The sequence below is a fragment of the Apaloderma vittatum genome, unplaced genomic scaffold, assembly GCF_000703405.1.
Source record: "Apaloderma vittatum isolate BGI_N311 unplaced genomic scaffold, ASM70340v1 scaffold9763, whole genome shotgun sequence".
Taxonomy (NCBI): domain Eukaryota; kingdom Metazoa; phylum Chordata; class Aves; order Trogoniformes; family Trogonidae; genus Apaloderma; species Apaloderma vittatum.
The window spans coordinates 1-16,236 of record NW_009707479.1 but is presented as its reverse complement, the minus strand read 5'-3'; the positions used below and the strand labels follow the sequence as shown (position 1 = coordinate 16,236).

The window sequence follows — 16,236 nt, the reverse complement described above, 5'->3', positions numbered from 1 at the left end:
CTGTGGGAATATAATAGAAGATTGGCAAGGAGTATTTCGGGTATGCTCAAGTGACTTGCAGCTGGGGTGTTGGAAAATACACATACCACACTAGATTACTGCTTGGCCTTGTGTGCTCAACAAGCAGCACACCCACGCCTAAGATAACAGAGACCTGGGGTGGATGCAGTGGCATCTGTCATCCCTGCCCTGCTGTGGGAAGGAACAAAGCAAAGCTGGTGTTTTGCTGCTGTCCTGGGAGTTGTCGAGTCCTGAGAACTCAGATGGAGCAACAGGTTAAACATAACAAAGGGGTGGGTTACATACCACAGGCTTTCTAGCAAGGAGAGATCTCCTTGGGCCTGCGCTGCTGCTTATCGTGCTGCCTGTGTGATTGCTGCCCGTGTGCGCCTGCCCAGTGCTGCTGCTCAGGTTCTCCAGATTCTCATGCAGCGAGAATAAATTCACTCTTTGCATTTCAGCTGTGGTTTGTGATTGTTCCTGTGTCCTGCCTGTTTCAGCCCATACAGAAGTTGCCTGAGGCTGGAGTTTATTAACACTGAAAACTAGTGCCATGGCAAAGACCCATCAGAAAATTTTGGTGGTAGTAGCAGTCTGCACAACTCATGTAGGAAGCTATCTATAGCAAGTGGGAAGCCACAGAAGGCACATGTTATCACCACTCTGCAGGACACACTCTGTCTGGCTGTATACAGGGAGTTATATATAGAGCCATATACAAAAATACAAAAGAACCCAGTGGCTGTTTTGGAAAGCTTCATCCAGACATACCTTCATCCAGACAGCAGAATCCTGTCATTGGCTCCACCAGCAAGAGTATTTCAATGGCTATTTCAGAAGGATGCTGGGCAGCCAGCATTGCCCGAGGACAGCTGATCTGTAAAGTATGAGCATACAGACCAGAGTGCAAATATGCCCAATCCTTCTAAGATTTCCTCTAAAGTATCCTTGTGCTATTTATACAGATATCCCCCCACCCATTCTCATCTATGTACCTTATGGATCAGCACTACATTAAATAGTTCTACCAGCAAAACTCTCCTTAATTTATGAATTTACAGGCTGGGGTGGGGTGTGTGGGGGTGGAGGTCCGTAAGAGTCCACTAAACTGCCTATGTCACTCCTCAGTAACCCGCTGTGAAAGAGCACCCCCCCACAAAGGCTCCCTAAGCAGTCAGTTTACACAGATGCCTTTTGGCATGATGCTCCTCCTCAGTCAGCCTGAAGTTAAAGGAAGCTTTAACGGTATAATAAGCAGTACGACTGTCAGGTCCAGGATTAAAACATAATTTTCTAAAGTGAGCCTATTTTAGTAAGGCATGGTGATAATTTAAAGAAGGTTGGTAAATGAAGACTCCTGGCCAGTGTAACAGCAAATAAATATAGCTCTACGTTTAGCGGAACCTTTAAATTACCCAAAGACAGCGTGCAATTTCAATGGCGGCCCGGCATATTTAGCTTTCTAGGCAGCAGAAGCACCTCTCCTTTTCCCACAAGCACTCAGAGTGACAAACAACAGAAAGCTGTGCTTTCGCTTCTGTCCTATCATTTTCATGTTAAATTGGCCTTTTGCAGATTTCCCATAAAAGGATGAGGGTGAAGCAGGGCCTCTGCCCCATGTGCTGTAGCCAAGGGGATGTCGGGGTAGATACGGATGCAAACCCAGGGATGGCTCTTGTAGAAGAGGCTCCATGAAGGCCTCCACACTCTTTTGAGTGCAAGCAGGTGAGGTGGTTGGTTAAACTGGTGCACAGGGTAGCTGCTGGTTCTTGTACCAAAGCCTGGTTGTCATCACTGTTATGAGTTAACGCAGAAGCCACCTTGACACACATACATGACTAAAACTGTCAAAACATAAGGTTCCACATGCGTCTCTCCCTCCTTTCATTTGTGACTTTAACATAAGCAAGCTAATCTGGCAAGCTGAAAGCTCTTTCCTTACCGCAAACATTTCCCCTCCCATGCACATTTTGAAATTCTTGAAGTGAGAGGCTACAGATAGTTCTCACACAGATTTTCTCTTCCTTGATGAACTTCCCCTTTTTATTGAAAGGCAGGACTGTTTCCTTCCTCATGATCCTGCTGCTTCTCCAGACGTAATGGTCACTTCTTTCCAGCCCCAAGTGCAGAGCCTGTACCTACAGATGGACATTCTAAAGGATGTCATTGCAACAGTTATCGAACAAGGCACTTTGCCAGTGCCTCAGAAACAACAGAGCAGTGTAGGGGTTTGCTGCCTTTGGTGGGTTCAGCCTGAAAAGCCTTTGGAAGTTGCCATTCTCTGTGCCCTGGAGAAGATGCTGTGTGGGCAGTTCTTCACCCAGAACATCACACTGGCTTGCAAAATACCCGCCCTACAAGACGTACAGCCTTCTCTGCTTCCCAAAGCAGCAGTTTGTTGGTTTCTGAATTTAATAAAAATCAATCAGGAAAATAGAAACCAGGAAGACAAAAACTTTAAAATGGTGGGCCGAAAGTCTAAATCCATGACATAATGCAACTGCTCAGAGTAGTAATTTAATAATCATTTACTATAAAGATGGTAACACTTTCTTTCACCTTGTGCCTGTCTAAAGTGAGGAAAACTTTCTAAGTGGTCTCTATTTACAACAGCAAAACAAAAAGCTTTTCAGAACCACCAGAGTATCTAACACTAACCTAAAGAGATGAATATTTTTATTCAACTGATGAATTTTGGAGACATAGAATCATAGAATGGCCTACGCTGGAAGGGACCTTAGAGATCATTTAATCCAACCTCCCTGTCATGGGCAGGGATGCCACCTCTCGACTAGACCAGGCCATGGGGACGGAGCAGGAATCGAACTCGGTGTTGTCATTGTTGTCAGCACCGCGCTCAAACCACTGAGCTAACCAGTCCCCTCTAATCATTTCACATTTGAGTTGCAGAAATAGGATCTGCTTACCTGAGGGTATCTCCTCACATACCAACAGCATGTCTTCTACCTCTGCAGGGCCACCAAACACAGGGTTCTTCCAAAATGCAATGAGATGGGCTGTCCAGAAAGGCTCCAAGTATGGAAATCATTGTATTTTCCTCTCTACACAAGGTAACCCCAAACTGAATTGCTGAGGACTTACTACAAGGGTGAAATGTATTTTTTTTTTAGAACACTATTGTTGCTACAGGGTATTTCATTTCTGATACTGGCTTCCAAAGAGAAGGGTACACTTCATGTAGATTCTTCAGCTGCTCTGAGGTTGTCTTTTACTTTGTTACAGCGCATTAGAGCGTGCAGCAAGGTAGACTTAACATGTGCTTCAACACAGACACTTCAGATATTTCTCCAACACCCAATTTACTTGTTAAGTTTTTCCACAGCTCATGATTCAGAAGAGTATTTCTCAAGATAAGTTCATAAATACGAATACACTTAGCAACAGTCTTCCAAAACGGTGTTATCTGCCAGCAGCTATGTACAAATCAAGCTGCTGTGAGACCTCCAGTGACAATGTTTAAACCCTCAGTCCTCAGATCCTGTTGAACAGATACATTTCACCCTCTTTGTTCAACAAGCCAGTTCAAAGCTGTTTTTCAGCTAGAGGAGGTAGAACCACAGACATAGGTTTGTGACTCTTTCAGACAAGGCAGGAGCACCTAGCTGGCATACATTTGTCAGCCTGAGCTGACATCAGCAAGCTTTGAGTGCTGCCAAAGATTACACAAAGCATTAATTTTATAAATACATTCTTGATAAACAGCAATAATTAGGGAGTGGGCCTTTCATATGACACCACTGCTGGAACATCAAAAGGTTGTAGCAGTGCCTGCACGTGCAAGCCCTGCCTGATAGCCAAGACTTTTTACATCCTCAACCACATGGTAAAGACATTTAAGTTATTAATATCTTGTTTAGGTTCAGCCGCAGTAGTGTAAAGCTGTGGCTAACACAAAATTATTACAGGTGGTTAGTAATCACACAGTTTGCTTTTTCTAGCTAAGTTTAAGCTTCACAGTTCACATCTAAATTTTAGCTGAATTTGGACATCTCAATTTTAAGAGATTTTTAGGTTACAGACTCCTTATTCATGGAATTGTTGTCCACCAATTGGTAATTTAACATTCTTCTAGTCACAAAACACAATAACCAGAAAAATGGGAGAGGCAATGCAATCTGGCATTAACTGTAGAATCAGAATCAAAATGCCTGCTACCCAGGAACATTCAAGGTTCACCATGTGTTTGCCTGACAACATTGGAGCATTAAGAATGGCAAACCATGCATGTAGAGTAGGTTATTAGCACAGGTTTTTGTCAACTTAAAAAAGATTAAAGACTTCAAACCAATTAAAGTAATCAGACTCTCAGTGTGAGGTGTAGGCATACACATTTTGCTGGCTTCAGAACAAACTTTGGGAGTTAATGGCAAACAGATATGCCTCCTGTAACCTTTAGAAAAGAATAACTCTGCTGTTGAATTCAGCCTGAAAAAAATGCTGTTATTTAGCTGGGGAAAAAAAAAAAGTTGTAGAATAACCGGGGGACAAGGAAATATGAAATGTAAAATCTGTATAAACCCAAGGTAGTTTACAAATATACAAACCAAAGCAAGAAATAAGCTACTTTTCAAAGGAGAACACTATCAAATTACTCACCATGAGAAATTAACTTGCTATTCACAGAATGATTTTTCACTGTTTTCCCCTTACTTCTGCTTCTCTACCCTGATGTCCCTCACAGATGACAACCTGGTCACAAACAGGGAAACTCAGGAACCATATTTAGGATTTTGCAGTACGATGTTTGTCCCAACATAGTCAAATACACCACTCCTTGCTCTCTTACTCCACATCTCCTACTCTTTGACAGTCCTACTCAAGCATCTCATTCCCCATCCCAGTACTAGTCCTGCAGTCCTCTTGCTTCCACTGCTCCAGGCTTCTTACAATTCCTCCAGCTACACAGCCTCTCCTTGAACAAAGGAAGTGTCTACAGGGACATGCACAGATCACGTCTTACTTCCAAGCTCTGCCCTGTATTCCTTCTCTGCTTTTCTAAATAGACCACCACTACTGGTGATATTCCCAGCACTGCCATAGAAATTAGAAATAAAAAGAACTTCTTCAAGTAGTAAGGCTGCTACATGTTTGGACACCAGGATCGTTCTGGTAGCCTGAAGGCACTTGTTGTATCTCCCTGACATGTGTGACAGGGGTACTTACTACTCTACTTTTTTCACTGGCACTGTACTGCAGAGTCAGAACCACGCTTATTCCTGCAGCCCTTTTTGCTGAGTGGAAGGGTCTGGATCCTCTCTCTTTGGGCTCAGCAGTGGCAAAAAGTGCACTTAATCTGGCTTGAGAGGTCTTCAGTTGACTGTGCTTTTAAGTTCTTTAGAAAAAAACAGCCCTTAATGACTGACAAGTAGAAGGACCACCTGATGTCTCGTGCCTGCGTGCAACACATAAACTGAGCTGCCACAAAGGGAGCAGCTGTGAAGTTACTTGCTCTGATCCTGAGCAGTATTTCAAGCATACAAAGTAAGGCACCACTACTGTATGGACTGATAATGTCCACCATCTCTAACAGTAAACCACTGCCACTTACTTTCCATACATAATGGTTAAGAAACTTGGAATTACTTCACACTAAAAGGGAAATATGTATAAAAAAAAAAAATAAATTGAAATGCAGTATTGCAAGGGCTTGACTTTGGAAACACGTTCTAATGCTACTCTTGCACACAGCTACTCATCCAAAAGACAGTATCGATCGTCTCTTATTGACATACATAATTTGAATTTCACATGAAAAGAGTATTTTCAATTAAAACTCTGTCTGGCTAATGATCTAGTGCATCTGTGTATAAGGTACTCTGAAGAATTACAAAATTCATTTCGCAAGGTCACACAACTTTTGAATAAAATAATTTTATTTGTGTTTACTTGATTTTTTTTAACAAAGTTTATGGAATCTGAAAGTAGACAATAGAAGGTAACTTTTAACTGAGACTTAATATGGGAGACTCTCTACCCAAAAATATGTCAAACATTAGGATCATAAAGAACTCCAAGGTTCTGTGCTATACTGTATGATATGTAAACAGATTTTGAAAATAATCCCCATTATATATTTTGACACAGTATGCACAAATTTAAAAAAATAAAATAAAAATGAAGTTATATCGCCTCAAGGGATTTCTTAGAAGTAAAGCCATCTGAAGAGCCTTTTACAGTCTGTGGTGACAAACTTCTATATAACCAAAATATCTCATTTTTTCACAAAGCAGAATAACCTGCTGAAGGCGACTCCCTATCGAAGCGATGCCAGTAACACAGATCTGATTGTATGACTCCAGCACTTACAGAAGCACATTGGCTATGCATGGCTTTTAACCTTGGGCTACAATTATGCTACCAGAACTAAAGTCAAGTCTAAATCAGTCTTGTAGAGAGGCGTGTGTCGCCTGAACACTGTTTAGAGTCCTTGTTTTCCAGATCTGATGAAGGTAGTGAAGGCGCTCTGAGGTTCTTGTGCTTACATTCAGGGCAGGATGAACTTTGCAAATACCAGGTTCCCCAATTAACGACAAACCACAGATCCCAAAGTAGGCATGCAAAGCATCTGGAAGGGCAGAAAAGGAAAAAGAAAATTATTTCAAGCTCTAGCAGCCAAGCATTCCTGGATTCCAAGAATCCTGAATAACTACAGCCAAGAAAAACAAACAAACAGGTGCTACATTTTCAACTTGAGTTTTGACAGAAGAAGACAATTCTGACCTAAAGCCACTTGTAAAATGATAGTCTGCAACTTCTAAAACTGAAGTCTAACTTTGTTTTATAACTATTCTCGCACACTGCTCTTCTGAGTGCTGAGACCAATCAGCAAAAGAATTTAAGCACCCGGAAATAACTTCTGTGCACAAAGTAAGTATTTTTTTGCAAATACGAAAAAAAAATTTGGCTGCTTTCCTGATGAACAGATGACTACTGAAACACCAAAATTAAAACTGCTATGTGCAACTACGTTCTGTAGATCATAATATTTAACTACATAAACTTTGACTATTTTTACATATATCAATGACTTCTGAATTAACGTAAAGGATTTCTTTATTAAGGAACCAAATGTTATGAAAGATTTTACTTAGATGACTTACAACTATACTCCCTTTAACTAGAACAGTTAAGCACATATGGAACGGAAAGTCTAAATAGATAATGATACTTTTTTTAGCAGTACTCTAAACAACAGTTCACTCTGTGGGTAAACAAGGAAAAACTATACCTCCTTCTTTCCACTTAAATCATGAAAATCTCATTACATTTTAAGTTTGTTTGTGGGGTTTTTTCCATTTCTTGAAGAAGACTGAAGAGAGAACTTCCTTTATACCTGTCAGATGTCTGATTGCTGGAATGCATTTATAAGTTAGAACACACTCACCATAACTTCGAAAACTAAACTTACCTGGATGGCTATCTGGCCACTTGGCAAATCCACCAACAAGGCGATCTTGAGTTGACAGGATGTAATTTCGGTTTTTCTCAAAATTTGTATATTGGAACATGTTCAAGAGCTGAAAAGAAAATAGACCATTACAGTAATATACTAAATCTTAGTATGTTTTTAATACTAAAATACAGTACCTATTTAGTGATAGCAGAGATGGGACTAAAACCTGGTAAATATCCATATCCTGCATTTTTGCAAAACGAAAGACCTTTATAGCTACCTGTAAACACTAATGCACTTGTGCCAAATATGTAGCTCTTTCAAGCAAAGAAAAGATACGACACTTAAAGAAATCAAAACAAATAAGTAAATACTCTGAAGCTGTTCTGTACACTACCTTCAGTGTTGCTCCCACCCAAAAGGAATAGCAAGTGTCTACAGGTTTGTTGGGTCGTCCATGGTAGCCATTCTGTTGTCTCATTATACACCATCTTCTTACTCTGTTCAGTTCCTTTTCTGAAAAAACTTCCTCCAGTTTACCCATCAAACACAGCGATGCAATACCACAAAATGTAGAGCCACCTGTGAAGACAGAGTTGTTTTTGCAGTGTTTTGATACCTGGATTTTCACTGAAGCCTGTATGATCTCAATTAGAACTTTAACTAGGGTAGTATCAAAACAATGGATTTTTTAAAAGTATGAAAGTGTTAATTTTAAATAAAATTAATTAAATAAAAACACTTTAGTTCAGCTATGTCAAAGGGGAAAAAGCCTTCAACCTAACTCTTGCAAAAGTAAGTCTTAAAGCTGGATTGCCTGTCAATGCTGCACAATTTACAATACACAGCAGCCCAGAAATAAGTAAACTGCAATGCAACAGAAAACATTTCTTCATACATGGCTTGAAAAAAGAAAGATAATGGGATGCCAGCAATCAGACTGAAGCAGAGGTGCCAAAGGCCATTTCAGACACAATCCTCCAGAGGATATCAACAGACAGAAGTGTCTGATAAGCAAAAAAAAAACAAAACACAAAACCAAAAAAAACCAAAAAAACCCAAACAAAAAACCCCACATGGTTAATGTTTATCAAAACACTGCTGGATTCTCATGAATCTCATGGTTGAATAAACAAACTACGCTTCTAAGGAATTTTTTGTTGTCAAGCAAACTGGTATCATGGCCATTACTTTTTAAAGCCCATCAAAACTCATTCTGAATCTTAACTACAATGATAAAATTACACCCTGGGAAAGACCACAAGCAAGCTGTTAATACAAGACTTGCACCTCAAAATTCCTTACTATGCTAAGGTCATTTTCACTGTGTTGGTGAAATGCAGCAGGAAAAGAATAAGCTGAAGTAATGCTGTCTTATCATTAGCATTCTACAGTAACTTAGTTAACTAATTTTTTTAATATGTAGGGGTATAATTCAAGTTTTTCAACCTTAGCCATCTTGCAGGAAGAAAACAGATGGAATCCTATCATAGCTCAACACTAAGGATAAAGCTAGAAAACATTTGATAGATTTAGTATTAGTCACATAAAGTCAATAGTTTCTCTGTCACGAGCAGACCACTACTGAATGGCACAGAAGTCTTTTCCTTAAAAAGTATCGGTCTCTTTGGAATTCTTACCTTCACAACTACCAAATGTTTACAAAAATCAACTATTGATTCAAGATTTGAGCCCCCAACAGGTGCTGTAATCCATCAGAGGAAATGTTTCTAGGTTGTACTAAAAGCTGCTGAAACTGGAGATTACCAAGTGCATCACACAAAAGCTCTTGCTGATAAATCCATTGAGTAGCAATAGTGTATGTGGGAAAAGTTCGCTCTCTCAGCAAGACAGAACTACAGCCAACACCTTCCAATAAAACATTCATGAAGTATGATAATACAAGCTGATATATTAAGAGCCCATGTGGTCTGATATGAAGCCAAAACTAAGGAAGACAACAGATAAAATTCTAAGGCATGTTTTGGATTTGCTCCTCCTCATCCTACTTCCTTAAACTCAGAAAAGAAGGAAAGGCATGATATATCCTGAACCTTTTATACCTTTTTCAATCCCAGTTTTAAAACAGGCACAGAATATTTTAACATCCTTACCATGAGATTCCAGTCCAGCTCCCTGTGCCAGGCCATTATCATAAGACTGAAGAAAAAAAAAAAAAAATCCATCAACCAATTACTTCAGAACCACATCACTTTAACAGACATTGCAATTTCTCAGTTTACTAGCAAACTATTCATCAGACCATAACCAACAATTAACCTGATTAAATGCTGAACCTACACCTCAGAAAGCTCAAAAGCACAAAACAGTTAACAAATCAGCCTTGTTTCAATGTAAGCAGCTTGTATGACTTTCATGGAGTTTATTTTAGCTGTGATCTATGTTAAAGTCTGAAAATGGATAAATGTCTTTGCCAAAAAGGGAAACCATGTGATGCAGATAACTACTGAAGGAAAAAAAAAAAATATCAAACCCCTACACAACTTTGTGTTTGTAATAAGAGAAAATGGATATAATTCCAAATAAAATTAAATGGATAAATAAAATCTGTATCTAACTCAAAAGCTGGTTAACATAGAAGGCAAAATGTAAGGTACTACTGTGTGTACGATACTCAAGTACAAGGGAAGCTTAGTAGGGAGCAAGAACATCAGGCTTTAGAAAAATGAAGATGAGGTTGGGAGGAGGAAACCACGTGGCAACATACTAAAGCATACCACTGGACTAAACCTCACCTGTCCTATAAAATATCATTGTGAAAAAAAATGCTGAAAAATCATTTTATTAAGTAAGAAAAAAAAAAAAGAGAGAAACTTGAGTCTGACGAAAAAAGCACCAGGACTACTGTTGTACAGGTCTGTTACAAGCAATCTAAGAGCACATGATACTGTAATATCCAAGAAGAATAATCTCTCTTCTCTAAATTTCATTAAATCGTTTTGTATGGTAAGGAACAAGAGATCATAGTAAGTTATTCATAAAATGGGAAATGTTTATTTTAAAAGAGTTCACAGAATACTTAATAAATTTTAACTGGGGAAATACCAAACTGTTGAGGAGGGAGAAAAATGAAATATAACTTTTGAAATTAAATTACACAGGTCCCACATCTTCTCTATTAACTGCTCAATTAATGTTTGGTTCAGTGTCTGATCAGGCAGTTAGAAAGCAATTACAACTTCCCTACCCCTGAGGTGCTGCATATGAATTTCTTACGTTTTCTCCAAAATATTTAACAGTAACCAGTAGATACAGGACACCCTGACAGACCACTAACGAGCCCCACAGTTCTAAGTGAAGAACTGCTACAGGAGCTAGTTATGCCATTAGGAATGACCTAAGGATTGATCATTTTGCGGATCTGTTTTCAAAGCTGACAATGAGAAGTAAAAAAACAAAACAGAAGCAGACACAGAAGCTACATTAAAACTGTATTCCTCAGTTTTTGAGCTGCTGCACTAAGAAGCAGCAACTTCCAAAGTTTGAACCAGTCAGTGTTAAGCAACCCATAGGTACATCTGAATGTTAAAACACAGGGTGTGTAAAACTCTTCGCCCTGTCTTTTGAGAAGGCAATGCAAATGTGCTACCACGCATTAATTGCTAAGCAAAGGCAAGCTGATTAGCAAAGCTATGCCGGCAAAGCTAATTAGCTCTATGAACAGTAATTGTAAGAGGAGGTGGTTTGCTTTATGTATGACAAAGTAATTAGCTCTGGAGTAAAGCTGTTAACTGTGCATCCCAGATAGTGTGCTGTGTTACACAGTACAATTAGCTTGAAATTTTAATAGACAATAGTCAACCTTTGGCTGACTAGTGCCTATTTATTTACAGACAGCAGCTGTTCTTTGGGGACTTGCACACATTAAAGAACTAGGGAAATATTTTTGCTTCTTTGTCCTTTCGAAAAGACCCAAGAAATTACAGGCAAAAGAGGCTTGAGGTTACTGCAACATGAAAAGAGTGTAATCAAATACTATCCTCAGGAAATGTGTAAACGCAATTGGGTACAGTCTTTGCTTCACAGTCTAGAAGTTTCACTTTCTGAATTTCAGGAGGACTTTACAACAGTAGCAGAAGCAGATGCTATAATTAAAGCTTCTTACAATATCATTACTTAAAAAACAAATTTGCGGTAAACCAAGCAATGCTGCAAAAAGAGGTATTTCAGAGTCTGCGGAGATCATTCAAAATTCCAGCATCTTAGAGTCTGCTCTTTTTTGATGAGTGATTTTAGTAAACTAGTAAGAAGAGGGCTATCTATTCCACATGAAGATTCAATTATTTTTAAACATAGCTACTTTCCGAATAAAGCAGCACCATTTCTCCATGCTGCTGTTCTTTTCATGCCTAACTACACATACTCCCTCCCTCCTTCAGCTGTACTGAATTTATCTGTCACAAGTTTTACACTGCATCACTGAAGAAAATAAATTTTAAAGAATAAGCTAAAAAAATCCAGAAGTTTTAACCAGTCATGTTAGTCTCCATCCAGATCAGTTGCATTTCACATGCATGCCAATTTGAATAACTGAAAAAAGTTTGTCTACTATCACTTGGGTTCACCTACGTGCAAGTAATAACGTATGATATTAAAGCAAAATCACACCATTCTGTCACAGCATTTCACTACTAAGCAATGCAATCTCTTTTGGTTTACAATTAACAGAAGTAGCAAAATAAGGTAACACTGCAGCAAAACAGGAATAAGCACTTTCAGCAAAGTCTACAGCAATATTCACTGTATAGTTATTTACATGAGGAATAAGATATTAATCTTAAATAGATTTGTAATACATATGAATTATTTTTAGCATCATCTACAAAATCTTCACAAGAGAAATCAAGCTAACATTCTTGGATGTCACCTTTTACATCCATTGTATTTATTTAAGAAGTACACTTTAAGAAATACTCGGCTCGTGGAAACAGATGAATGAGAGGAAGGAACAGCCAGCACTGTGAAATGATTTTTCACACAGGGCTTCTCCCTGAACATTTCAGACTTCTTCAGACTCATGTCGAACATTACAACATCACCATGCTGGATGCAAGCATTTTGTGTGTTTGCCTAAGTGTGCCAGACACTTTGCAACCAAGTTAGCACCCTGAAATATGGGTCTGATCAAGCAGCACACACCCAGAAAAACACAGACAAAACTAGTGTACATGTGCATACCAACTCTGCAGGGAATTAACAGTATACCAATGCTGTTAAAAAAAATAATTCCTACTGAACATGGTACATTGTCAATTCACAGTAAACCTGGATAAAAGTAACACCACCTTTTGTATAGACAATAGCACATGCTAAGACTGCTGCCTAGAGAACACTGCTTACAGGACTTTTTTGAGCTAGTCAGTCTTCGTGACAAGCTACATGTCTTCCAGACTTTGGCGATGCCCAGACTCCAGTTTCACTACACTGGTCAATTGAAGTATTATTATAAGCCCATCCAAGGGGTCTTGTTCTGTTTAGGCTTCAGTTTTTCTTTTCTTTTTCTCCCTTTTTAAGTGGTGTCAGTTTTGCCAGAAGGAACATAACAATTGAAATTTGCATCTATGGGGAAGAAAACTATAAATTTGGTTCCAGATGATGGTAGACACTAAAATCTCCAATTCCATCTCAAAGCTCCAACTGGCCTGTTCTGTGAATGGCCTGATATGATGCCCTCTAGTTCTTGTCTTAGAAAGAAGCACTTGCTTCCTGCTCACTTCATCTTTTCAGAATCTTACCTCTGTCACACTCCACCTAATCATCTCATTTTCAGGATGAGGAGTCTTAGTGTATTGAAAGCTCCTTTCACACAAGCTCGTTCACACTGCTGACAATTCAACCCCACTTCCTTTGTACCATATCCTTGGAGCAAAACTCCAGTCAAGTGTATAAAATGCTAACAGCAGATGGGATAGATATAACAACAGCATGAGGATTTCGCTCCTTGTTTTTTGTTCTCTTTCTTAATATTTGATTCTCCTATTGTATCTCTGCTAAGCTATCTGATTAAAGGCTAATCTCAGTAAACACAGGGGTCCAGCAAGGATCAGGAGGAAGAACCCTCCTGACCTAATCAGTGAAAACACTGAATCACCTGCTCCTTCAGACTGTGAAAGGAGAAGGGATAAATCACTGTCCCTGGGTGAATCCCAAGAGGATTCAGCAGGGATATTCTCACCCCAGAAACCCACACTAACTAAAGTGGGCTACTAGGTTACAGGGGCTCTTAGGGGATGCAGAAGGAGAAAATTCTGGGATTGTGTAAAACTTGTTACAGTGTGTTTCCTGGGGAATGCAGAGGAGCCCACAACTTACTATGGGATGGCTAGGGAAAGTACCAATGGTGAGAACAAGTGTGATGGGAGGAACAAGCAAGGGAAAACAGAGAGAAAAGTGGCATAAAAGGTGGTAGTAGAGCATGAACAGGTTGCTGGTCTGTATGCTTGTATGGCTGAGCCCTGCCCTTGAGCACCGTGGTTGGTCCAAGCCCACAGCAGCATGCCCAAAAGCTTCTTGTGAAGTACAGTAAGAAATGCTTATGCATCTAACTACCTCCTTAAAAAATAAACAAATGAGTTAAACAATTTGTTCTGAAGCAGGAGATTAAGTCTTTTGCAGAATTGTTTCTGATTTAAATTTTATAATCTCACTGGTGACAGCAACTACTAAAACAACTGGTTTACAACAGAAATTGTATGCCATCATAAATTTGGCACTTGGTTGTGAACTGAAAGAGTTTACAATGTATATTTATACACACTCAGGGAACTGTAGTTTTCCAGCTCATTCAGCTTCCTGGAAAAATATTTATTTCACTCTTGGCAAATGAAACTCAATTAAACTAATGAAACATAACGAAAAACCCCTGAAAACTCTTTTGCTCCAACCAAGTATGAGGATAGCTTGCACAGACACAGAAAAGAAATGCATACGTGCTAATACTTTTCCCTCATTCCCAAATATCTAATAAATAAATAACAAAGTGCATGTCTGGAAAGACTTATTAAGCTTGAACTGATGTAAATAATAAGTTTTTCTTTTGATTCTGTATATCATTTAAAAAGCAGGACCATAGCTCATTGAAATGTGAGAATTTTATTGGTGCAATGCTTTATTTAGCACTTTTTCTAAGTTAAAGGAAGATCAGGCTCCAGTTTTGAAAAACACACTTTTAATTTTAAATTGAGTTTTAAAGAAAAAGAGATTAACTTGCAGTGAACAAACATGCCAGATTAAAATTATCTTGCTAGTATATGCATTACAATGAAAATACAAATGGAAAAGAGAAGTAATTTTTCACTTCAAACTCACTGAAATAAGACCAGAAAAGAAATTATCACAATATTTCAATTTGGATGGAGAGATTTTCAGTCATAGTTAAGAAATAAAAGCTAGTAACTATACAACGTAGTAAGAAGTAACACTTTGTGAATACTCACCATGCTTCTTCTAATGTAATCTATCGCTTTTTTCATATCCATGCCTGACCAGTTATCCAGCATGTAGCAGATGCAGGAAGCACAGTACACAAACCTCATATCATTTTCACTTCCTTCAAGTACTGCACAGAAACTGAAAGAACCATTTCTGTTATTATACACTGTATAGCCTGTTGTATCAGAAAATTATGAAAAGCAATTCAAGGAATTGTGTAATTCTTCCTTTAAAAAGTAGTTACTTCTAATTACAGTATTCTCATGAATATAAGCCAAAACTATGCTAGATTTTCTTTTCAGAAGATGTGATTCCAATTAAGCCAAGCAAAATTAATAAAGCTATTAAAATTTAGGGACCCGAGTGACTTCATTTCCAGTAATATAATGACAATGATCTTTAACGCTTATGGTCTTTCACCATACATACCAAAGACATATATAGCTGTTTTCACTACCATTTCTAACACAAATGGTGAAAATTACCTTCAATCCAGTTTTTGATTACTTACAGCTACAATCTTTCCAAACAATTAAATTAATCTTTAAGTATCTGTTCTATGATTGGCTGCCTAACAAGCCTTCATTTGATTCAAAGAGCTAGTTAATATATTTTGATGACTTAACCATTTGCAAGAAGCCAGCACAACAGAATATTTTCATGACTCTTCCTGACAAATCTCTTCTAAAATAAAGAAAAAAAACCAACAAAGGTATTTCTGACTTCACATAGTGTCTTTTAAGCACAAATATCACCAGTCTTTCTTTGACCCTGCAATTCAAGTATGTTCTCCATTATCTTTTTACATAGAAAAGACTCCAGTGGTTATTTACTGGGAAACACTTTAACCTCTCCTAATCCCCATAGCACCAGGCCCTGCTCTCAGTAGCTCACATAGGGATGAACACCATCGCTCTCTGGATATGGCACAGGACATTCTGGAAAGCTTCTTTAACATGTGCCAGTACTATGTTTTACAATCTTGCCCCACCATCAGGCGACAACTGCACTGTATGTTATCCAAATACTTCAAATCACATCCAGCTAAGGTAAGGTAGAAATTAAAATAAACACATTTACTCATAATGTAAAAAGAGATAACAGAATTTCAAATCTATGATTCTAATAAAAAAATTAAAAATATAATGTTAGAGGTTAGAAGGGACCTCAAAAGATCATCTAGTCCAGCCCCCCTGCCAGAGCAGGATCACCTACAGTAGGGCACACAGGAACGCGTCCAGGCAGGTGTTAAATATCTCCAGAGAAGGAGACTCCACACCCTCCCTGGGCAGCCTGTGCCAGGGCTCTGTCACCCTCACAGGGGAAAAGTTTTACCTAATATTTTTGTGGAACGTCCTGTGCTCCAGCTT

General features: G+C 38.7%; 1 protein-coding gene across 1 annotated transcript; it reads right to left on the bottom strand.

Annotated features, from left to right (window-relative positions):
• Positions 1 to 5,876: 5,876 nt before the first annotated feature.
• LOC104269064 (geranylgeranyl transferase type-1 subunit beta-like) lies at positions 5,877 to 15,041 on the bottom strand (the record flags this gene model as incomplete). Its single annotated transcript, XM_009866213.1, is given in 6 exon segments — positions 5,877 to 6,452; positions 6,455 to 6,586; positions 7,430 to 7,538; positions 7,812 to 7,996; positions 9,529 to 9,574; positions 14,872 to 15,041. Coding segments are annotated over 6 exon segments (698 nt in total), but the record flags the coding sequence as incomplete, so codon positions are not given.
• Positions 15,042 to 16,236: the final 1,195 nt, after the last annotated feature.